Source organism: Manis javanica, chromosome 16, assembly GCF_040802235.1.
Source record: "Manis javanica isolate MJ-LG chromosome 16, MJ_LKY, whole genome shotgun sequence".
Lineage (NCBI taxonomy): Eukaryota > Metazoa > Chordata > Mammalia > Pholidota > Manidae > Manis > Manis javanica.
The window spans coordinates 655,679-680,590 of record NC_133171.1 but is presented as its reverse complement, the minus strand read 5'-3'; the positions used below and the strand labels follow the sequence as shown (position 1 = coordinate 680,590).

General features: G+C 35.5%; 2 protein-coding genes across 2 annotated transcripts in view; one reads left to right on the top strand and one right to left on the bottom strand.

Moving 5' to 3' along the window:
• LOC140846791 (bromodomain adjacent to zinc finger domain protein 2B-like) overlaps positions 1–24,912 on the bottom strand; it is a 108,062-nt gene that overhangs the window by 35,414 nt on the left and 47,736 nt on the right. Inside the window, 7 exon segments of the mRNA XM_073224498.1 lie at positions 3,957–4,022; positions 5,635–5,700; positions 13,008–13,073; positions 14,698–14,763; positions 17,943–18,004; positions 18,120–18,212; positions 22,861–23,071. Of these exon segments, the coding sequence (XP_073080599.1) occupies positions 3,957–4,022; positions 5,635–5,700; positions 13,008–13,073; positions 14,698–14,763; positions 17,943–18,004; positions 18,120–18,212; positions 22,861–23,068 (627 nt within the window). The 5' untranslated portion in view covers positions 23,069–23,071.
• Positions 1–24,912, top strand: part of LOC140846851 (doublecortin domain-containing protein 2-like) — a 159,622-nt gene that overhangs the window by 120,076 nt on the left and 14,634 nt on the right. The gene's annotated exons all lie outside the window — the stretch shown is intronic.

The following is a 24,912-nucleotide window of genomic DNA, read 5'->3' as shown; positions in this document are numbered from 1 at the left end:
CAGAGTAACAGAATGGATAAAAAAGCAAGACCCATCTATTTGCTTACAAGAGACCCACCTCAAACTCAAAGACATGCAGAGACAAAAAGTCAAGGGATGGAAAATGATATTCCATGCAAACAACAGGGAGAAAAAAGCAGGTGTGGCAGTACGAGTAGCAGACAAAATACTTAAAAACAAAGAAAGTCACAAGAGATAAAGAAGGGCATTACATAATGATAAAGGGGTCACTGCAATAAAAGGATAGAACCATTATAAATATATATGCACCCAATACAGGAGCACCAGCATATGTGAAACAAATACTAACAAAACTAAGAGGAGGAAATAGAATGCAATGCATTCATTTTGGGAGACTTCAACACACCACTCACTCCAAAGGATAGACCCACCAGACAGAAAATAAGTAAGGACACAGAGGCACTGAACAACACACTACAACAGATGGACCTAACAGACATCTACAGAACTCTACATCCAAAAGCAACAGGATACACAGTCTTCTCAAGTGCACATGGAACATTCTCCAGAATAGACCACATACTAGGCCACAAGAAGAGCCTCAGTAAATTCAAAAAGATTGAAATTCACCCAACCATCTTCTCAGACCACAAAGGAATAAAACTAGAACAAATTGTACAAAGAAAACAAAAAGGCCCACAAACACATGGAGGCTTAACAACATGCTCCTAAATAATCAATGGATCAACGACTATATTAATATAGAGATCAAGCAATATATGGAAACAAATGACAACAACAGCACAAAGCCCCAACTTCTGTGGGATGCAGCGAAAGCAGTCTTAAGAGGAAAGTATATAGCAATCCAGGCATATTTAAAGAAGGAAGAACAATCCCAAATGAATAGTCTAATCTCACAATTATCAAAATTGGAAAAAGAACAAAAAATGAGGCCTAAGGTCAGAATAAGGAGGGACATAATAAAGATTAGAGAAGGAATAAATAAAATTGAGAAGAATAAAACAATAGCAAAAATCAATGAAACCAAGCGCTAGTTCTTTGAGAAAATAAACAAAATAGATAAGCCTCTAGTCACACTTACTAAGAGAAAAAGAGAATCAACACACACCCACAGCATCGGAAACGAAAAAGGAAAAATCACCATGGACCCCACAGAAATACAAAGAATTATTAGAGAATACTATGAAAACCTACATACTAACAAGCTGGAAATCCTAGAAGAAATGGACTTCTTAGAAAAATACAACCTTCCAAGACTGACCAAGGAAGAATCACAGAAATTAAACAAACCAATTACCAGCAAAGAAATTGAAGCGGTCATCAAAAAACTTCCCAGGAACAAAACCCCCAGGCCAGATGGATTTACTTCAGAATTTTATCAGACATACAGAGCAGACATAATACCCATTCTCCTTAAAGTTTTCCAAAAAATAGTAGGGAAGGAAATACTCCCAAACGCATTCTATGAAGCCAACACCACCCTAATACCAAAACCAGGCAAAGACTCCACCAAAAAAGAAAATTACAGATGAGTATCCCTGATGAAGGGAGATGCAACAATACTCAAAAAATATTAGCAAACCCAATTAAAAAATACATCAAAAGGATCATACACCATGACCAAGTGGGATTCATCCCAGGGATGCAAAGATGGTACAACATTCGAAAATCAACCAACATCGTCCACCACATAAACAAAAAGGACAAACACCACATGACTATCTCCATAGATGCTGAAAAAGCATTTGACAAAATTCAACACCCATTCATGATAAAAACTCTCAGCAAAATGGGTACAGAGGGCAAGTACCTCAACATAATAAAGGCCATATACGATAAACCCACAGCCAACATCATACTTCACAGCAAGAAGCTGAAAGCTTTTCCTCTAAGATCGGGAACAAGACAGGGATGCCAACTCTCCGCACTGTTACTCAACATAATATTGGAGGTCCTACTAACAGCAGTTACACAAAACAAAGAAATACAAGAAATCCAAACTGGTAAAGAAGAGGTTAAACTGTCACTATTGGCCGATGACATGATATTGTACATACAAAACCCTAAAGACTCCACTCCAAAACTACTAGAACTGATATCGGAATACAGCAAAGTTGCAGGATACAAAATTAACACACAGAAATCTGTGCTTTCCTATACACTAACAATGAACTAACATAAAGAGAAATCAGGAAAACAATTCCATTCACAATTGCATCAAAAAGAATAAAATACCTAGGAATAAACCCAACAAAGGAAGTGAAAGACCTATACCCTGAAAACTGTAAGACTCTCTTAAGAGAAATTAAAGAGGATACTAGCAAATGGAAACTCATCCCTGCTCCTGGCTAGGAAGAATTAATACCGTCGAAATGGCCATCCTCCCCACACCAATAAGCAGACTTGTTGCAAGCCCTACCAAATTACCAACAATATTCTTCAATGAACTGCAACGAATAGTTTAAAAATTCATATGGAAACACCAAAGACCCCAAATAGCCAAAGCAATCCTGAGAAGGAAGTATAAAGTGGGGGGAATCTCAACTCCCCAACATCAAGCTCTACTACAAAACCACAGTATTCAAAAATTGGAAAACTATATGCAAGAGAAAGAAACCAGATTGTCTAAACCCCATACAAAAAAGTAAACACAGAATGGATCAAAGATCTGAAAGTAAGTCATGAAACCATAAAACTCTTAAAATAAAACATAGGCAAAACTTTCTTGGACATAAACATGAGCAACTTCTTCTTGAACATATCTCCCCAGGAAAAGGAAACAAAAGCAAAAATGAACAAGTGGGGCTATATTAAGCTGAAAAGCTTCTGTACAACAAAGGAAACATTTATTAGAACAAAAAGATACCCTTCAGTATGGGAGAATATGTTCATAAATGACAGATCTGATAAGGGTTGACATGGAAAATATATAAAGAGCTCACACACCTCGACAAACAAAAATTGAATAATCCAATTGAAAAATGAGCACAGAAGCTGAACAGACAGTTCTCAAAAGAAGAAATTCAGATGGAAAAACAGACACATGAAAAGATGCTCCACATCGCTTGTCATCAGAGAAATGCAAATTAAAACCACAATAAGACATCACCTCACACCAGTAAGGATCGCCACCACTGAAAGACAAACAGCAGCAAATGTTGGCGAAGTTGTGGAGAAATGGGAACCCTCCTACACTGCTGGGGGGAATGCAAATTAGTTCAAACATTGTGGAAAGAGTATGGAGGATCCTCAGGAAGCTCAAAATAGACATACCATTTGACCCAGGAATTCCACTTTCAAGAATTTGTCCTAAGAATGCAGCTGCCCAGTTTGAAAAAGACAGATGCACCCCTATGTTTATTGCAGCACTATTTACAATAGCCAAGAAATGGAAGCAACCTAAGTGTGCATCAGTAGATGAATGGATAAAGAAGAGGTGGTACATATACACAGTGAAATATTATTCAGCCAAAAGAAGAAAACAAATCCTACCATTTGCAACAACATGGATTGATCTAGAGGGTATTATGCTCAGTGAAATAAGCCAGGCGGAAAAAGACAAGTACCAGATGATTTCACTCATATGTGGAGTATAAGAACAAAGAAAAACTGAAGGAACAAAATAGCAGCACAATCACAGAACCCAAGAATGGACTGACAGTTACCAAAGTGAAAGGGACTGGGGAGGACGGATGGGAAGGGAGGGATACGGGCGGGGGAAAATTAAAGGGGGCATTATGATTAGCATGTATAATGTGCAGTTAGGGCACAGTGAGGGCTGTGCAACGCAGAGAAGACAAGTAGTGATTCTACAACATCTTACTATGCTGATGGACAGTGACTGTAATGGGGATTTTTGGTGGGACTTTGTTGAAGTGGGGAGCCTAGTAAACATAATGTTCTTCATGTCGTTGTGGATTTAGGATAACAAAATAAATTTTAAAAAATAAACTCTGACTGTCCTCTAAATTTACCTGTTTTCGTTTCTCAGCCTTCAAAAATTTAGCTTTTGCAGCTTCTTCCTTCTTTATCCTTTTAGCCTGTGCATATAAAATAGGTCTCAAAGTCATGTAACAGCACCACTACAACCTGAATATAACCTCAGACTTGAAAATGGAGCTCCATGCCTCGCAAGGTACAAAACAGTATGTAACATGTATGTAGACAATTACAGATTTCCCCATTTGTTACATTTAACATACTAATTTCATTTCTAATGTATAGACTACAATTAAGATATACAAAAAAATTCATAAATTGTAAGAGTATGTCAGGTTTTCTTCTTCAAGCTCTGTAACAAGTCTGAAATAATCTGAGTGTCACTTTACAGAAAAAATGACGCTTTGGCATTTTTTGCTTCTCTGATTTTCTAAAGTAAAACATGCTAACTGTAGAAAGTTTAAAAAAATGGGATAGATTTTAACAATAAAGGTTAAAGAACAAATAAGTAGCATTTAAACATGCACGTTTCTACTTTATTTGAAGATTCTTTTGTAATACTTAAAATTTGAGATTTATAACTTAAATGAAACATTAAACCCGGTTTAACCTACTGTGGTTAAATTGAAGGGTTTTTTTCCCTAATATTATGGAAATATAACCTTTAATGAAGCACACTCTGAATATCAAGCTCATGCTATCAAATTTGAGCTTTATAATCTTAAAGTCATTAACTAGTAGCTTCATAATTATCTAGTAGTAATTGCCAATGTACTTTAATATTTTCAATTTGGAGGGTTTTAAAATTAACTTGAAATGGGTAAGAGAATATGTGTATGTATTTTTAGAAGGAAAAACCTGTAACTGTGAAAACCTTAGCTAACAGCATTCCTCAGGGAATAAGCCAATTTTTCTGGCAACAGTTTCCTGAACAGCTAAGGGTTTGGGTTATAATAATTCTCAACATTAAAAACTTTATTTTGGACAAAAGTACTTTGGATAATTTTGAGACATATACACGTACGGCTTAGACACAGTACACTTAACATAATCTCGCTTTTTCTTGAGGACTTGGGTAGTTATTCTTGACATCAGTTACTATACTACACAGTTTGATAACAGAAATGCCTTTTGGCCGTTACGGTGTTGAAAATTGCTTCCTATTTAACTACCAGATTACAGATGTTGCTAGGCTTTGGAGTTTCTGTTTTTCCTATTTTCCCTTGCTGTCTTTTAGCTATTCCTTTTGCTGTTGCCAGCATGTCCTTAAGCCCTATTCTGTCAGCCCAGTTCTGTCAGAACTCAGAAAACAAACCTGGTTAAACTGTTTCCACATTGAACATTTACTTCTACTTTTGGAATGTTTCATTTCTAAATGAAAAGCAGGTATCTGACTATAAGACTTAATGACATTTTGAAAAGTAGAGAGCACGAGTTTTAGCATATGATCTTTATGACTATATTGGCTATTGAGAGGTTTCCCCTTTCTTTTTTTTTCCTTTACTTATTTCCTGGATTTTTACTATTAGGATTAGATAAACTTGCCTAGTAAGGTTCAGAGAGGTCCTTATTCTACGCATTATGTTTACAGATAATTTGTGATGGGCATGTTAATGTGTATGAGTGAGAGAACATACTGATAAAATTTTCATTTTGCAGACTTTAAAATACATGACTGTATTACTTTAATCATATCAAATTTAAGAATTCTACCTCTAGAATTTGCTGGGCTCGACGTTCTTTTTCCATTCTGATTTGTTGTATTCTCCTAATTCTTTCCTGTAGGAAAAATTATGACAATCGAAGATAATAAACTAAATATCTAGGTGGAAGGTATTTAAGTGGAATCAAATAATTAAAGATATAAGTACAGATTTACCAAAGGGTGCCCATGCTGGATATAAATTTTAATTATTTACTTTAACATTATATATATGCCACCTGTCTTAAATTGGTATGACTTTATAAAAATGTCTCAAAACAATTTTAAAATACAAATGCTAAATAAGCATATACAAACAACATAAACCAAGCTCATTAAACTCAAGTCTTTATAAATATTTGCAAGTACAAGCAATACTCATTCGGAAATAAATATTCGACAGACAAGTAGGATAAAACAGTCTAAATCAGGACACCTAAGGCTAATACTGAGTTACTGTCACTCATTGCATGAACATGAAAAAAAACAACTACTCTTGCATAAAACAGGTGAGGCACTTGCTCTTTTTCTCACTGTCACAATTAAATTAAAAATGCTTAAAAAAGTGCACAGTACATCACGATTGTATGTATTAACAATTGCCGTAACATGATAAATGACATTACTTTCAATAACTACAGTAAGCCAATTACAGAAATAATTTCTAATAACTTATAAGTGGTGCTCATGTTATCTAAATATTATGTACTAGTTATTGTTTGAATTCAGCAATCTAAATTTTGATAGTTACATTTTCATTTTAAAAATTCACTGCATATGCTATAAGCACATCATTAACAATTTTAAATTCATAAATCCCTTTGAAGGTCCTAAATTGACACTGATGAGGATAGTTTAAAAAAAATACACCTAAAATGCCCTACTTGTAAATTGCAGCTATCCTAGGATTTTCAGAGCCGACACATTTTATACTACTGTGTATTACTATACCCACCCCTATATTTCTAGATGCTAGTTGTACCTTTTGAAGCTATACTTTAATACATTTTTATTTCTTTTTTTGCATTGATGTTATTGATCCCCTGTAGGGATTCACTGCAGGATAATGAGATTTCTGTAATTTCTGTTGTGATTTTAGAAGACTGATCACATTCTATGATTTTGCTGTGATCCTAGGTTTTGAATATTATAGCTTGCCAAAAATAAACATACAAGTGTATCTTTTATTTCCAAGACTTAGAGAAGGTTGCACATGATCCACATTTGAAATATTTATTTAGAGTAGAACTTGAGACCAAAGTATACTCTGAATTTAATCTTTAATCAAGTCAACAAAAGTCACTCACTATTCTCTTAAGCACAAAAATAGGTATAGAACCTAGGGCTTAACTCACACAGTGTAGAGAGCTTTGTTTTTACTCTAAGTGATTTATAAAGATGTACATACATATACTTGGTAGTGCTTTCATTAGCAATAGCAGAGATAAACATTACTTATAAATCATTACAGGGGAAGGAGCCAAGATGGCGGCATGAGTACAGCGGCGGAAACCTCCTCCAAAAACCATATATATTCTTGAAAATAGAACAAATACAACTATCCCTAAAAGAAAGACCAGAAGATATACGACAACAGCCAGGCTACATCCACACTTGCGAGAACTGAGTGCCTCCGAAGGGCGTAAGATGTAATCCCCAGCCCAGCGGGATCCGAGCGCCCCTCACCTCGGCTCGTGGTGAAAGGAGAGGCATCGGAGCTGGAGGGACAGGGAGCCCAGGATTGCTGAATACCCAGCCCCAGCCATCCGCACCAGGAGCACAGACACACAGCGTGCGGGGAGCTGGATGCTAGAGAAACGGGACAGTAAGACCTGCGAGCTGTCCCTGCGGCCCGTGTCCCTTGGACAAACAAAAGGAAGAGCTTTTTGGAAGTCTTAAAGGGACAGGACCCTCACAGATGGAAGCGCCCCGGCGCAATCAGCCCAGTAACTGGGAATCCCGCAGAACTCAGGGCGCCCTAAACCCCTTAGTGGCAGCGCAGCTCACAGGCCCCTCACAGTGATAAACAGCCTCCCTCCCATTTCCTCTCCGATGGGGCTCCACCATAGCAGAACAGTAGCCTGAGGCCGGCCATGCCCACAGCAGCAGAGCAGAGCTTCCTGCACAACCACCGGGCAAGAATAAGAAACCCATCTGCGCGCAGCAGCCAAGCACGAGCTGCTAGGGGTCACCGTTCTCCCAGGAGAGGAAGGCCACAAACCAGCAAGAAGGGACGTTCTCCCACCCAATATTAACACCAGCTCTCCACAACTACCACTATTGCCATGAAAAGACAGAAGAATTTGACACAGACCAGACTAACCTAGACATTCTCCCCTGGGGAGATAGACCTAACGAATCTCCCTGAAAAAGGATTCAAAATAAAGGTCATAACCATGCTCACGGATCTTCGGAGAAATATGCAAGAGCTAAGGGATGAAGTTCGGAATGAGATTACAGAAATAAAACAATCTCTGGAAGGACTTAAGAGCAGACTGGATGAGGTGCAAGAGGCCATTAATGGAATAGAAATCAGAGAACAAGAGCGCAGACAAGCTGACACAGAGACAGATTAAAGGATGTCCAGGAATGAAAAAATATGAAGAGAACTGCGTGGCCAATTCAAACGGAACAATATTCGCATTATAGGGGTACCAGAAGAGAGAGAAAAAGGGATAGAAAGTGTCCTTGAAGAAATAATAACTGAAAACTTCCACAAAATGGGAGGAAATAGTTGCTCAGACCAGAGAGGCACACAGAACTCCAAAGAGGACAACACCAAGACACATAATAATGAAAATGGCAAAGATCAAGGCCAAGGACATAGTTTTAAAGGCAGCTAGAGAGAGGAAAAAGGTCACCTACAGGGAAAACCCATCAGGCTATCATCAGACTTCTCAGCAGAAACCTTACAGGCCAGAAGAGAATGGCATGATATATTTAATGCAATAAAACAGAAGGGCCTTGAACCAAGAATACTCTATCCAGCACGATTATCATGTAAATATGGAGGGAGTAAACAATTCCCAGACAAGCAAAAGTTGAGGGAATTTACCTCCCAAAACCACCTTTACAGGGTATTGTAGAGGGACAGCCCTGGATGGGAGCACTACCAAGGCTAAACAGATGTCACCAGAGAAAACAAAATCACAGCAAAGAAACCAGACCAACCAAATACAAACAAAGACAAAAAAGAAAATCAACTACACACAAAACCAGTTAAAGGAAACACAGAAGTGCAGAGAATAAAACACCCAACATATAAAGAATGGAGGAGGAAGAATAAGAAAGGAGAGAACTAAAGAATCACCAGACAGTGTCTACAGTTGCTCAATAAGCAAGTTAAGTTAGGCAGTACGATACTAAAGAAGCTAACCTTGAACCTTTGGTAACCACAAATCTAAAGCCTGCAATGGCGGTAAGTGGACATCTTTCAATAATCACCGTACGTGTAAATGGACTGAATGCACCAACCAAAAGACACAGAGTAACAGAATGGATAAAAAAGCAAGACCCATCTATTTGCTTACAAGAGACCCACCTCAAACTCAAAGACATGCAGAGACAAAAAGTCAAGGGATGGAAAATGATATTCCATGCAAACAACAGGGAGAAAAAAGCAGGTGTGGCAGTACGAGTAGCAGACAAAATACTTAAAAACAAAGAAAGTCACAAGAGATAAAGAAGGGCATTACATAATGATAAAGGGGTCACTGCAATAAAAGGATAGAACCATTATAAATATATATGCACCCAATACAGGAGCACCAGCATATGTGAAACAAATACTAACAAAACTAAGAGGAGGAAATAGAATGCAATGCATTCATTTTGGGAGACTTCAACACACCACTCACTCCAAAGGATAGACCCACCAGACAGAAAATAAGTAAGGACACAGAGGCACTGAACAACACACTACAACAGATGGACCTAACAGACATCTACAGAACTCTACATCCAAAAGCAAGAGGATACAGTCTTCTCAAGTGCACATGGAATATTCTCCAGAATAGACCACATACTAGGCCACAAGAAGAGCCTCAGTAAATTCAAAAAGATTGAAATTCACCCAACCAACTTCTCAGACCACAAAGGAATAAAACTAGAAATAAATCATACAAAGAAAGCAAAAAGGCCCACAAGCACATGGAGGCTTAACAAAGTGCTTCTAAATAATCAAAGGATCAACAACCAGATTAAAATAGAGATCAAGCAATATATGGAAACAAATGACAACAAAACAATGTCCCAAGTTCTGTGGGATGCAGCGAAAGCAGTCTTAAGAGGAAAATATATAGCAATCCAGGCATATTTAAAGAAGGAAGAACAATCCCAAATGAATAGTTTAATGTCACAATTATTTAAATTGGAAAAGGAAGAACAAATGAGGCCTAAAGTCAGCAGAAGGAGGGACATAATAAAGATCAGAGAAGAAATAAAATTGAGAAGAATAAAATAGAAAAAAAAAATCAATGAAACCAAGCGCTGGTTCTTTGAGAAAATGCACAAAATAGATAAGCCTCTAGCCACACTTATTAAGAGAAAAAGAGAATCAACACCCACAGCATCAGAAACGAGAAAGGAAAAATCACCATGGACCCCACAGAAATACAAAGAATTATTAGAGAATACTATGAAAACCTACATACTAACAAGCTGGAAATCCTAGAAGAAATGGACTTCTTAGAAAAATACAACCTTCCAAGACTGACCAAGGAAGAATCACAAAAATTAAACAAACCAATTACCAGCAAAGAAATTGAAGCGGTCATCAAAAAACTTCCCAGGAACAAAACCCCCAGGCCAGATGGATTTACTTCAGAATTTTATCAGACATACAGAGCAGACATAATACCCATTCTCCTTAAAGTTTTCCAAAAAATACTAGAGGAGGAAATACTCCCAAACTCATTCTATGAAGCCAACATCACGCTAATATCAAAATCAGGCAAAGACCCCACCAAAAAAGAATATTACAGACCAGTATCTCTAATGCACATACATGCAAAAACACTAAACAAAATACTAGCAAACCAAATTCAAAAATATATCACAAGGATCATACACCATGACCAAGTAGGATTCATCCCAGAGATGCAGGGATGGTACAACATTTGAAAATCAACCAACATCATCCACCACATAAACAAAAAGGACACCACATGAGCATCTCCATAGATCCTGAAAAAGCATTCGACAAAATTCAACATCCATTCATGATAAAAACTCTCAGTAAAATGGATATAGAGGGCAAGTACCTCAACATAATAAAGGCAATATATGAGAAGCCCACAGCCAACATCATACATAATAGTGAGAAGCTGAAAGCTTTTCCTCTGATATCGGGAACAAGACAGGGATGCCCATTCTCCCAAATGCTATACTGGAGGTCCTAGTAATGGCAATTACACAAAACAAAGAAACACAAGGAATTCAAACTGGTAAAGAAGAGGTTAAACTGTCACTATTGGCAGATGACATGATACTGTACAAAAAAAACCCCTAAAGACCCACTCCAAAACTACTAGATCTGATACTGCAACACAGCAAAGTTGCAGGATACAAAATTAACACACAGAAATCTGTGCCTTTCCTATACACTAACAATGAACTAATAGAAAGAGAAATCAGGAAAACAATTCCAGTCACAACTGCAACAAAAACAATAAAATACCTAGGAATAAACCTAACCAAGGAAGTGAAAGACTTAGAACCTGAAAACTATAAGACACTCTTAAGAGAGATTAAAGAGGACACTAACAAATGGAAACTCATCCCATGCTCTTGGCTAGGAAGAATTAATATCGTCAAAATGGCCATCCTGCCCACACCAATATGCAGATTTGATGCAATCCCTATCAAATTACCAACAACTTTCCTCAACGAACTGGAACAAATAGTTCCAGTCTAACTGGAACAAAGACCCCAAATAGCCAAAGCAATCCTTAGAAGGTAGAATAAAGTGGGGGGGATCTCGCTCCCCAACTTCAAGCTCTACTACAAAGCCACAGCATTCAAAAACTAGACAACTACATGTAAGAGAATGGAACCAGATTATTGTCTAACCCCATACAAAAGCGGAAACTCAGAATGGATCACAGATCTGATTGTAAGTCATGAAACCATAAAATTCTTTAAAGAAAACATAGGCAAAACTTTCTTGGACATAAACACAAGCAACTTCTTCATGAACATGTCTCCCCAGGCAAGGGGAACAAAAAGCAAAAATGAACAAGTGGGACTATATCAAGCTGAAATCTTCTGTACAGCAAAGGACACCATCATTAGAATAGGAAGGTACACTACAGTATGGGAGAATATATTCAAACATGACAGATCCAATAACAGGTTGACATCTAAAATACATAAAGAGCTCACCCACGTCAACAAAAAAAGCGAATAATCCAATTAAAAAATGAGCAGAGCAGCTGAACAGACAGTTCATCAAAGAAGAAATTCAGATGGCCAACAAACACATGAAAAGATGCTCCACATCGCTTGTCATCAGAGAAATGCAAATTAAAAGCACAATAAGACATCACTTCACACCAGTAAGGATCGCCACCATCCAAAAGACAAACAAGAAATGTTGGCGAGAAAGGGGAACCCTCCTACATGGCTGGTGGGAATGTAAATTAATTCAACCATTGTAGAATGCAGTATGGATGTTCTTCAGAGAGCTCAAAATAGACATACATTTGACCCAGGAATTTACCCTAAGAATGAAGCAGCCCAGTTTGAAGAAGACAGATGCACCCCTTTGTTTATCGCAGCACTATTTACAATAGCCAAGAAATGGAAGCAACCTAAGTGTCCCATCAATAGATGGATGGATAAAGACGAGGTGGTACACATACACAGTGGAGTATTATTCAGCCATAAGAACAAAACAAATCTACCACTGGCAACAACATGGATGGAGCAAGAGGGTATTACGCTCAGTGAAATAAGCCAGCCGGAGAAAGACAAGTACCAAATGATTTCACTCATATGTGGACTATAAGAACAAAGAAAAACTGAAGGAACAAAATAGCAGCACAATCACAGAACCCAGGAATGGACTTACGGTTAGCAAAGGGAAAGGGACTGGGAAGAATGGATGAAGAGGGAGGGATAAGGGCGGGGGAAAAATAAAGGCGGCATTACGATTAGCATGTATAATGTGGTGTGGGGGCACGGGGAGGGCTGTGCAACGCAGAGAAGACAAGTAGTGATTCCACAACATCTTACTACACTGATGGACAGTGACTGTAATGGGTTTTGTTGGGGGGACTTGGTGAAGGAGAGAGGCTAGTAAACATAATGTTCTTCATGTCATTGTAGATTAAGGATAACAAAATAAAATTAAAAATTAAAAACTCTGACTGTCCTCTAAATTTACCTGTTTTCGTTTCTCAGCCTCCAATAATTTGGCTTTTGCAGCTTCTTCCCTCTTTATCCTTTTAGCCTGTGCATATAAAATAGGTCTCAAAGTCATGTAACAGCACCACTACAACCTGAATATAACCTCAGACTTGAAAATGGAGCTCCATGCCTCGCAATGTACAAAACCGTATGTAACATGTATGTAGACAATTAAATATTTCCCCTCCATTTGTTACACTTAACATACTAATATCATTTCTAATGTACAGATTATAATTAAGATATACAAAAATATTCTTAAATTCATAAGAGCATGTCAGGTTTTCTTCTTCATACTCTGTAAAAAGTCTGAAATAATTTGAGTATTATTTTACCTTAAAACTAAATCACAGAAAAAATGATTTTATGGCATTTTTTGCTTTTTCTCTAATTTTTGAAAGTAAAACATGATCACTGTAACAAATTTAGAAAACGGGATAGATTTTAATGATAAAGGTTAAAGGACAAATAAGTAACATTTAAAAATGCACATGTCTACTTTATTTGAAGTTTCTTTTGTAATACCTAAAATTTGAGATAAATCCATTACTTAAATAACTTAAATGAAACATTAAACCTGATTTAACCTACTGTGGTTAAATTCAAGATTTTTTTCTCTAATATAGTGGAAACATAACCTTTAATGAAGCACATTCTGAATATCAAGCTCATGCTATCAAATTTGAGCTTTGTAATCTTAAAGTCATTAACTAGTAGCAATTGCGAATGTACTTTAACATTTTCAATTTGGAGGGTTTTAAAATTAATTTGAAATGGGTAAGGGAATATGTGTATATATTTTTAGAAGGAAAAAACCTGTAACTGTGAAAACCTCAGCTAACCGCATTCCTCAGGGAATAAGCCAATTTTTCTGGCAAGTTTCCTGAACAGCTAAGGGTTTGGGTTATAATAATTTTCAAAATTAAAAGGTTTATTTTGGACAAAAGTACTTTGCATAATTTTGAGACATATACACATACAGCTTAGACACAGTACAGTTAACATAATCTCGCTTTTTCTTGAGGACTTGGGTAGTTATTCTTCACATCAGTTACTATACTACACAGTTTGATAACAGAAATGCCTTTTGGCCGTTAAGGTGTTGAAAATTGCTTCCTATTTAACTACCAGATTACAGATGTTGCTAGGCTTTGGAGTTTCTGTTTTTCCTATTTTCCCTTGCTGTCTTTTAGCTATTCCTTTTGCTGTTGCCAGCATGTCCTTGAGCCCTATTCTGTCAGCCCAGTTCTGTCAGAACTCAGAAAACAGACCTGGTTAAACTGTTTCCACATTGAACATTTACTTCTACTTTTGGAATGTTTCATTTCTAAATGAAAAGCAGGTATCTGACTATAAGACTTAATGACATTTTGAAAAGTAGAGAGCACGAGTTTTAGCATATGATCTTTACGACTATATTGGCTATTGAGAGGTTTCCCCTTTCTTTTTTTTTCCTTTACTTATTTCCTGGATTTTTACTATTAGGATTAGATAAACTTGCGTAGTAAGGTTCAGGAAGGTCCTTATTCTACGCATTATGTTTACAGATAATTTGTGATGGACATGTTAATGTGTATGAGTGAGAACATACTGATAAAATTTTCATTTTGCAGACTTTAAAATACATGACTGTATTACTTTAATCATATCAAATTTGAGAATTCTACCTCTAGAATTTGCTGGGCTCGACGTTCTTTTTCCATTCTGATTTGTTGTATTCTCCTAATTCTTTCCTGTAGGAAAAATTATGACAATCGAAGATAATAAACTAAATATCTAGGTGGAAGGTATTTAAGTGGAATCAAATAATTAAAGATATAAGTACAGATTTACCAAAGGGTGCCCATGCTGGATATAAATTTTAATTATTTACTTTAACATTACATATATGCCACCTGTCTTAAATTGGTATGACTTTATAAAAATGTCTCAAAACAATTTTAAAATACAAATGCTAAATAAGCATATACAAACAACATAAACCAAGCTGATTAAACTCAAGCCTTTATAAATCTTTGCAAGTACAAGTAATACTCATTCGGAAATAAATATTTGACAGACAAGTAGGATAAAACAGTCTAAATCAGGACACCTAAGGCTAATACTGAATTACTGTCACTCATTGCATGAACATGAAAAAAAACAACTACTCTTGCATAAAACAGGTGAGGCACTTGCTCTTTTTCTCACTGTCACAATTAAATTAAAAATGCTTAAAAAAGTTCACAGTACATCACGATTGTACGAAGTGTTAACAATTGCCGTAACATGATAAATGACATTACTTTCAATAACTACAGTAAGCCAAATGCAGAAATAATTTCTAATAACTTATAAGTGGTGCTCACATTATCTAAATGTAATGTAGTAGTTATTGTTTGAATTCAGCAATCTACATTTTGATAATGTTACATTTTCATTTTAAAAAGTCACTGCATATGCTATAAGCACATCATTAACAATTTTATATTCATAAATCCCTTTGAAAGTCCCAAATTGGCACTGATGAGGATAGTTTTAAAAAAATACACCTAAATTGCCCTACTTGTAAATTGCAGCTATCCACGAATTTTCAGAGCCAACACATTTTATACTACTGTATATTACTATACCCACCCCTATTTCCAGATGCTAGTTGTACCTTTTGAAGCTATACTTTAATACATTTTTATTTCTTTTTTTGCATTGATGTTATTGATCCCCTGTAGGGATTCACTGCAGGATAATGAGATTTCTGTAATTTCTGTTGTGATTTTAGAAGACTGATCACATTCTATGATTTTGCTGATTGTGATCCTGGGTTTTGATTATAGCTCACCAAAACTAAAAATACAAGGGTATTTTTTGTTTTATTTCCAAGACTTAGAGAAGGCTGCACTTGATCCACATTTGAAATATTTATTTAGATTAGAACTTGAGACCTAAGTATACTCTGAATTTAATCTTTAATCAAGTCAACAAAAGTCATTCATTATTCTCTTAAGCAGAGAAATAGGTATAGAACCTTGGACTTAACTCACCCAGTGTAGAGCTTTGTTTTCGTCTGAGTGATTTATATAGATGTACATTGGCAGTACTTTCATTAGGAATATCAGAAATAAACATTATTTATAAATTATTACAATATGTGTTCACCTTATAATACTGAGTATCCATCCAATGAACTGGGCATTTTATATAAAGTAGCTAATTGATTCATTTAAAAAAATAACAATACAGGAGTTGAAATTATCTTCTTTTCACCTAAGAGAAAATTGAAGCTCCTAGAAAATAAATATTTTGCCTATAGTCAAACAGTGAGTGCAGAGCCCTGGTCAGTTCCCACTGCCTCTGCTCCTGCTTCGTAATAATGCCTCTGGACACTTCCGGAAAACTGCCTGGAGGACTGTCAGGTGGTATTTCTGGCCTACTAGGTAGAAAAAATAATCTCGAGGATAAGAAACACATGCTATTATTTTAATTATTTTATTCTAGATCTACTTCAAACTTTAAAATAGACTCTGCACGACTTTAATTTACTTTGCTGGCAATTAGGAGTAAGTCAAATGGTAATCTAAGACTAGTCTCAGACAAGCATCTTGATCAACGTCTAATATCACTTCACTTGTATTACTGCTCCTGGCACCTTGGAAAATCAATTTTTTTTTTGATGAGTAGCACACTATGTAGGCTTAGGTCACACAAAGCCTAATTTGAAATGCTGATGGGATACAACTGGTCTCAAGCCATTTGGAAATAGGATAAACTATTAAAAACTGTAACAGAAACAACAGTATTTCAGCTTCAAATGAACTTATTTTCACATATACTGTAGTAGGCAGTAAGTATTTACAGTATTTTAATAAATATATTCATCCCACTATATATTTTAAAGTCAACCTTACAGTGTCTTTAGCAGTTACAATTAACAAAGAATTCAAGTTTACATTAAATTACAGTAAGAGAGTATACCAAATGTTTTGATGTTTTATATCTATCTTTTAGAAAGCAAGCATTGCTTTGTGCCAGTCACTGTGGTAGGCACTTTACATTCATTCAATGTTCACATAATACAATTGTTTTTCTTTTACAGTGGAGGAAATCAAGGCTGAGAGGTTAACTAATTCACCTAAGGTCATAAATTATTAAATAGGAAAGCCGACATTTAACTTTACAAATGACCTGCATGCGTGACTACAAATTCTAAATTCTCTCTCAATTCTACTTCAACTCTAATCATACTACTTTAGTCAATACTGAAAGTATTTAAATAAATGTATTCATTACATTATTAGAGATAACCACATCACAAACAAACCAAGCCATTATTTAGCAGCTTGTCTATATAACAACTGACTCAGAAATAACTACTTGCAGTTTAAAATTTTTAAAAGAATAGTACTCCCCCCATTTCCTTTTTGCTTTAATAGATGAGTATGTGGAGATAGGAGAGTAGTTTACACATTCTCATCTTAGAGGAAGTTGAGTATATTCCCATGTAGGCTTTATCTGTAAGAATTAAAAAATTATTTCATCTATCTATATTTAATTTTAAAAACTACACAGAGGAGAGCACTGGATAAACACTGGATATGCGAAAATAATGCTTTCTCATTTTCGGGGGATAATTTTTAATCATTCAGAAGCAATGGGACCAAATCTTCAAAGTTCTTCAAGATGTTAATTTATATTCAGTCTATCAGGATACTAAAAGTACTTACATAATTGTATTGTTTAGTATCATTTCTTTAGAGACTTGGTTTAAAATTGAGGTGAATTTTAAATAAAGGTAGATGACAACTCTCTAAATAAGATATATAACAAGTATGAAAGTTATTTCATAAATCAAATAAGAATAATGTACATATACACATAAGTAAATCGACTCCCAAAGTATCACCTGTTATAAAACCAGTTCAGTGAATGAACATACCTGTTGTTTCATAATCTTTATCTGCTCTTTTTGCTGTCGCTTCTCCTCAGCAGTCATTATTGCTATGATGAAAAGCCAAAACACAGGTATCGTCAGAAAAGGAACAAAGAAGAGAAGCCTCCTGTGAACTCCCCAGTACTCACTCTTCAAGTTTATGTTTTCGTTTAACTCACTCACCTTGTTGTTTTTTAGCTTCTTTGGCAATGCGAGCCTGTTCCTGCTTTTGGAGTTTTCTCAAAAGCCTTATTTGTGCAGCTTGTCGGGCTTTTTCTGAAACACAAAATTTGAAGGAATACTTTTAACAATTTTACTTAACTGTTAACCTAAAAACAGTTAACTATGTGAATGGCATCATGATAAAGGACATACTTTTTAAGAAAATTGTTTAAAGTTAGATACCAGGTAGAAAAATGGTGTGGCAGAAAGTACCATGCTTACTTCCTTTAGAAAGTGCCCAACTTTTTCATCACATACAGCCCCATACCCAGAAGCACACAAAAAGGATGCTTCTCTTAATCCTCATCATAGAAGCTAATTTAAGTACATTTTTTTTCACATTTCACATAATCCCTGTTTAGGAGGAAAGTAGCTGCTAATATGTAAAAAGAATGATTTAGCTTCAGTCTTAAAAATAACAATAAAGCAAAAGAACTCAAAATAGAATACAAAGCCCCCCCCACCAAACATAGTATTTCACTCAGCTATAAAAATGGTAAAGTTTCTGAATCCAGTGATAATTTCATTTATGAAACAGAGGGACTAAATCTACATAAAAATAATACAGAATATCAACAAGGTTTAAGGACGATCTAGTTCTCATTATTTTTAAGGACAAATGTATAAAACTGGGAGAGATCTACATAATTAGTGGCCCCAATTCTTCATTGTTCCCCCCTTTATCCATGTTACTTGCAAATGTGACTTTGCAGTTCCTTTCATCAAGAAGTGAAATTTACTGTCTTGTCCCTTGATACTAACTTCAGACATGTGATCTTTGGCTAACAGGATGTTAGCAGCTGTGACTGCAAGTGTAAGTTTGAGAGTGTACTCTGTACTAGTCCAAGTGTAGTTCCACTCTGCTGTCTTGACCTTTATTATCAGGACATGTTAAGGCTACGCTGCCAGAGGCTGGAACACAGGAAGTCAGCTGACTCCACACACGTGAACAAAGCCAGGTAAGATCAGTAGAGCTGCCTACCTTACCTCCAGTGGACTCTATCAGCCTAACCAATTACCACGTGGCATTGTTCACCATTGAGGTTTTGTGGGTGCTTGTTTCCTAGCATTACTGTGGCAATAGGTGACTGATACAGAAAGCTTGTAATGTCATGCTTTCTTCTGCTGGCAAACTTGGTCAGAATACTTCTAACTATAAAAGTGGTCTATCATAATATCACTTACAGAATCACTCTAAAGTACTTAACATTAGATATTGCTTTAAATTTTGTAACAGATGAAGAGTTTTAAGAAACCTATATATTATATTCTCACTAGTAATGAATATACTTGACTAAAACCCGAATCACTTGAACTCTACTAATAATTTCCACCATTTATTGAACTGCCATATTAAATTTACATGATCTTGTTTAATCTTCATAACAACCTTATAGGATATGCAACATTACACCCAGGTTACAAATGAAATAACTAAGGCTCACAGAGGTTAAATTGCAGAGCCAAGATATAAACCCACATCTTTCTGACTCCAGGTCTATATATGCTACTAGTCCTAAAAATCTTTAAGAAAATTTAAATGCCTTGAGATTTTAAAAAGGACTTAACCATATGTTCTGTGACAGCTGAGAAACTCTGTAATGTATATGGTGTGTATTTGTGTGTGAATATATCAGCAATTTCAAACTCTACACAGGTGCACAGTTAACTTTTATTTTTAAACCCTTGGAACAGAAAAACACTAAGAAGTTCAACTCACTATCTTTTCACTTTAGCAAGGAAGACATAATTTTCATAAGACATTAAAAATTCATATAGCTTAAAATTTTTTATTATGAGGAGTTAGAGAAGATGGGAAAAATAGGTTAAAAAATCACGCACACTATGGAGGAAGTACGAGAAGTTAAGAGGCACAGAAACTTCACCCAGGCTCTGAGGAATAAGCTACTACCAACATCTCATTTATTTGGTTTATGATTGTTGAATATTATCTGTTATGACTAACTTTTGAAATGTGAACTTGACAAATATCTTTTATGGTTTAGGAGATTACTTTCTTAAATATCAAAAAGAAAAGTTTATTTTTGAAATAAAGTGTTGAAATATGTCTAAACCAGCATGTATCTAACAATTGGCAGCCCTTTCCTTCTGCAGTGGCCTATCTTAAAACAATGAAGCATTGTACAGCAATGGCATTCCAGATTCTATGATCAATAAAATTGACTGGTATATTATTAGATATATTAGAGCATTTCAGATATTAACAGTATTGGTCAATTAACAAGCTAGTTTGTTTATACAGTTTGAAAGTCTTTTTTATATTCAAACTGTCAGATTCTTATCTATATTCTCTGAGAAGATACAGAGCTCTCATTTCACATTCAAAATCCACATTTATTTTATTGTTCTAGACCTTCCTTCAAATTAAGTCGTTTTATAAGCCTAGATGAGTCCAACTAGGATAATAAAATATGACAGAAACTTCTAGAATCTGCACTGACAACACCCCAAAGTGTTAATGTAGAAGTCTTTTAGAATAAAAGGGGTGATAAGGTGACTCATTTCTACTTTCTTTCCTTCCCAAGAAAGAACATGCATATTATACCAAACATACTTGTAAATATTAATAACATTTACTTACATTGACTTTTTAATATTTATATATATGTTGAGAAAAAACATGTACATAGGTCAAAGGTAACAATTTACAAAATGCAATATAATACAAGGGAGAGCTACATCATAGAATACAAACCAATCTGAAATCTAAAAGGGGAGAAAGCACTGGGCAAAAGTTCAGTAATTACCTTCTATTTTGTTAAAATAAAATTTAGTTAATTTTGCAAATATGAAGTTGCCATTTTGAATACTAAGTATGAATGGTACTTGTGAAAGACATGCAAAACAGGCGTGAGAATCCCTTGCTTTGCTTATCAGTTAATTTCAAGCTTTTCTATTTTATGTAAAAAATGCACACTTCCCACTATTATACATTCTTCAGAAAAGTCAGTGGTTTATTGACAATACTAATTTTAAAAATTCATCATGTATGTATATATCTTCATATATTAACATTTTTTAAACCTTCTCTAGTAACTATTTAGGAGAGATTAAAGTCTTAATAGTAACCCAATGAAATAACACAAAAAGTACTAAATTAACATACTAAAGGAGAGAAAAACTTACAGGACATTAAGTTACAGGCCAGGCAGTTAACTTATATGCCACTGGTGGAAGTATGAATTGGAACAACCTCTTTGGAGACAATATTTGCCTGCTTTCTACCAAAATTGAAAATGCACATACCCTTGGAGTAGAGATTCTATCTCTAAAATTTTATACTGTGGATAGCCATACCTGTCAAAGAATGAAGGTATGCGTAATGTTTTTATTGCAGCATTGTTTGCGACAGCAAAGGTGAGGAAGCAGCTGAAACACTCACCAAAGGAGACTGAGTAAGGGAAGTGTGGTAGAGCCATACCTTGCCTCACCGACTATTCAGCCACTGGAAGTGTAAGGTTGATTTTTAAGTGCTGTATAGAAAGATGCTCAAGAAAAATTAAGTGGAAAAAAACAAAGCTGAATGGTATATACACCAGTCAGTTCATTTATTTTAGAAATCAAAAAGAACATATACATATATGAACATCACATATGCATGTGTACACATAAGTATGTGTTTGAATGTGTGTCAGTGACTGTATGTACACACTTCTGGATAGACTACCAAAAATCTGTTAATTATGATCCAACTTGTGAGTGTCTTTTATTTTGAAGTCAGTGAGAGTCAATGTCTTATTTTAAAGCATTATATTCTATGAGCTTTTATCATGCATACTTGTTTTATAATGAAAACAGAGCTATAGAGAAGTCAGTATTATAATGGTGTATACAATAAATAGAAGTCAGTCAAGCTTTCCCTCCCAAAAATAAAACTATGAGTAGTAAAATCCTGTAAGTCTTTTAAGTCAGTTTTTATTAGTAAACCTTTATTGATATTATGTTTATGATACAAGCATGTATTGATATACATTTATATATATATGCTTATGAATATAAGACATGAACACATTGATATATATTGAGACAGCCTTAAGAGGCTTCACAGTTGTAACTACTTAATTCAAACTTCATAGCAGAACTATTTTATTTTAGTCAGCATTCTGTGTGTGAGACATTGCATGGGAACTTCAAGTTGATAATTCATGATAATTTTGAATCATGAACACATTTGAGGTTACTTTGAGCATGTACTTGATAAATGATACTCTCTAGTGATCTTAAGATACTTTTTGATCTAAGTTTATTAGTTGGGCATTTTGAAAATAAATGTTATATGTCCAGGCTACAGAAGAACCCAAACTAAACTTACCACTAATTGAAGTTCTCTGACTGAAAATTTACTCCACAGATCCACATATTTTGGAGTTACTCCCTTGTAAAACCACAAGGAATTGGGAGCTGTTCAAATGAGTTTCCAGCCTGAAAAGTTCATCACCTACCTTTGTAATTCTAAACACACAGGGTATGATGTGTTTACGAGTATGACTCTTGAAAGGCGCTTATTAAATCAAAGAACCCCAGTTATCAGTGGGACTCCTTATTTCTCATTTTATTTGAACACAATTACCTACCTTTTAGAAACTGAGAGTAGTTATCAATCATTCCTATGTCAAATACATGTAGAAATAATGAACACATTTTAGTACAGTTCTTACAGTGATGGATGCATGTTCCCTACCTTGAGCTTGCAGTTGTCTTAGCAATTTGGCATCTGTGTTACCTACAGATTCAGCACCGCCCACATCAGGAGGCCGACCGCTGCGCTGGCTCACGCTGGTACCCTCTCCTGGTCGCTCTCCCTCTGGATCCGGTGGTCTTCCTCCATGAGCGTCCATTGCCCTCACACGGGGAATGGCACCCTCTTCTTTCAAAGGACACCACTGCATTCCCTTTTAATTAACATTTTATAGAAATAAAATATTATGAACAAAATAAACACAAGTGATCAATATGTTGGAAAATTCTAGGTAAACCTGCACATATTAATTTTTATAAAGGTGTTGTAACCTTTAGAAATTTTAGTTTCTAATTCAAGTTACATTTATAATTGTTCATGGCTTTTGGTATATATTTGGTATTCTTACTTTAATGATTTCAACTTTAAATACACTGACAGATAAATACCTGTACCTATAAACATATAAAGACATATATCTTAATCACCATTTCTGAACCATAATGACGGTCAAGTTGGCAGGTATTTGGAAAGATCAGTTGAGTGATGACACCTCTGTGGATTGCTCTCAGGAGCATCAGGTCAACCAAACATGAAGCTATCCAAATAACAAACAAAAGATTCTCCTTACAGAAAAAACACAGCTCATCAAATCAAGAAGGAAAGTAAGAGCCAGACTATTAGCATTTTGCAATATCTGATGAATTACTGGACCTAAGCATTACATTTGAATGGTTGCCAATCACCAAAAAAGGGAGACAACTGGACCGACAGCCTCTTGATGGAGGTTCACTTCATCACCTATAAACTAATCCTCCCCCTCCGAAAAAAAACAAACCTGGAAATGATTAAGCCTCTAGATTAAATCACTATAACTTAACAACGGGGAAAATTCATTGGCTGTGTATATTAAACTACACGGCAAAATCCATTCTGAAGGAAATCCCACAAATTACCTAGTTTATTCAACAAATAAATTTCAAGAAGTGAAAACACTGTGGGAAGATTAAAGGGCCCTTAAGGGATGTATCAAACATGCCTAATGTTTGGATCTTACCTAGATTTTCATTCAAATAGACAAACTGTCCAGGAAATTTTGACAGTTAAGAATTTAAACAATGAAAATTTTAACAATGTCTGATATTTGATGATATCAAGAAATTATCATTTTAAATTATGATAATGGTATTCTTGGTATTCTGATACTTTTGTAGGAAACAACAATTCTTATCTTTTAGATACACTTACAGATGAAGTACGTCATCTAAGATTTGCTTCATCAAATTATGGAAGAGAAGGAGTAGATGGGAATATATGTAAAACAATATTGTTCATATGATAAATTCTAAAGCTGATGATAGGTACATGATGTACATTATTTTGTCTACTTTTGTGATATTTCAGATTTCCCACTTTAAGTCTCCTCATGGCAACACATACACCAGCATAAGGCTAGTGTATTACAGGAATAAGCCTGCTTAGTGCATAGGTAATGATCAAGAGCTGGTTGTCCTACGTAAGGCAATCAAATCAAATACACTGTTACATGACCTTATTTAGAGTCCAAAGTAGTATGTCCAGACATAGGAAAAGCATCCTTTCAAAATAACCTTTCTAAAACAATTTTACATTACCTTATACTTCTTTTTTGACAGATAATTCCTTTGCTGTGAAGGTTAAGAAAAATTTTTAAATGTTTCTTATTCCTTCAAAGAATATCAAAGCAGGATTCAACCTCAACCACTCTGGGCACTTCTGCAGCCAGAGCCAGCAGTCCTGACTGCCCTTTATGCTGTGGTGCCAGGCTCAGAATCATGGCCTATTATGACCTCACACAGTGGGTGCCATGGACACAAGCACTGCTCTTGCCCCCATCATGGATGACAGTTACACCCCACAGTCCAAGCACCGTGCTTTGTCAGAGGCATTTTGAATGCACTGCTTACTTTAATCTTCATAATCATTTTACCTAGGAAGGTGGGTTTTACTGTCCCTATATTACCATTGAGGGAATCACAGGCCCAGTGAGGTTAAATCATTTCCTGAGGTACACTG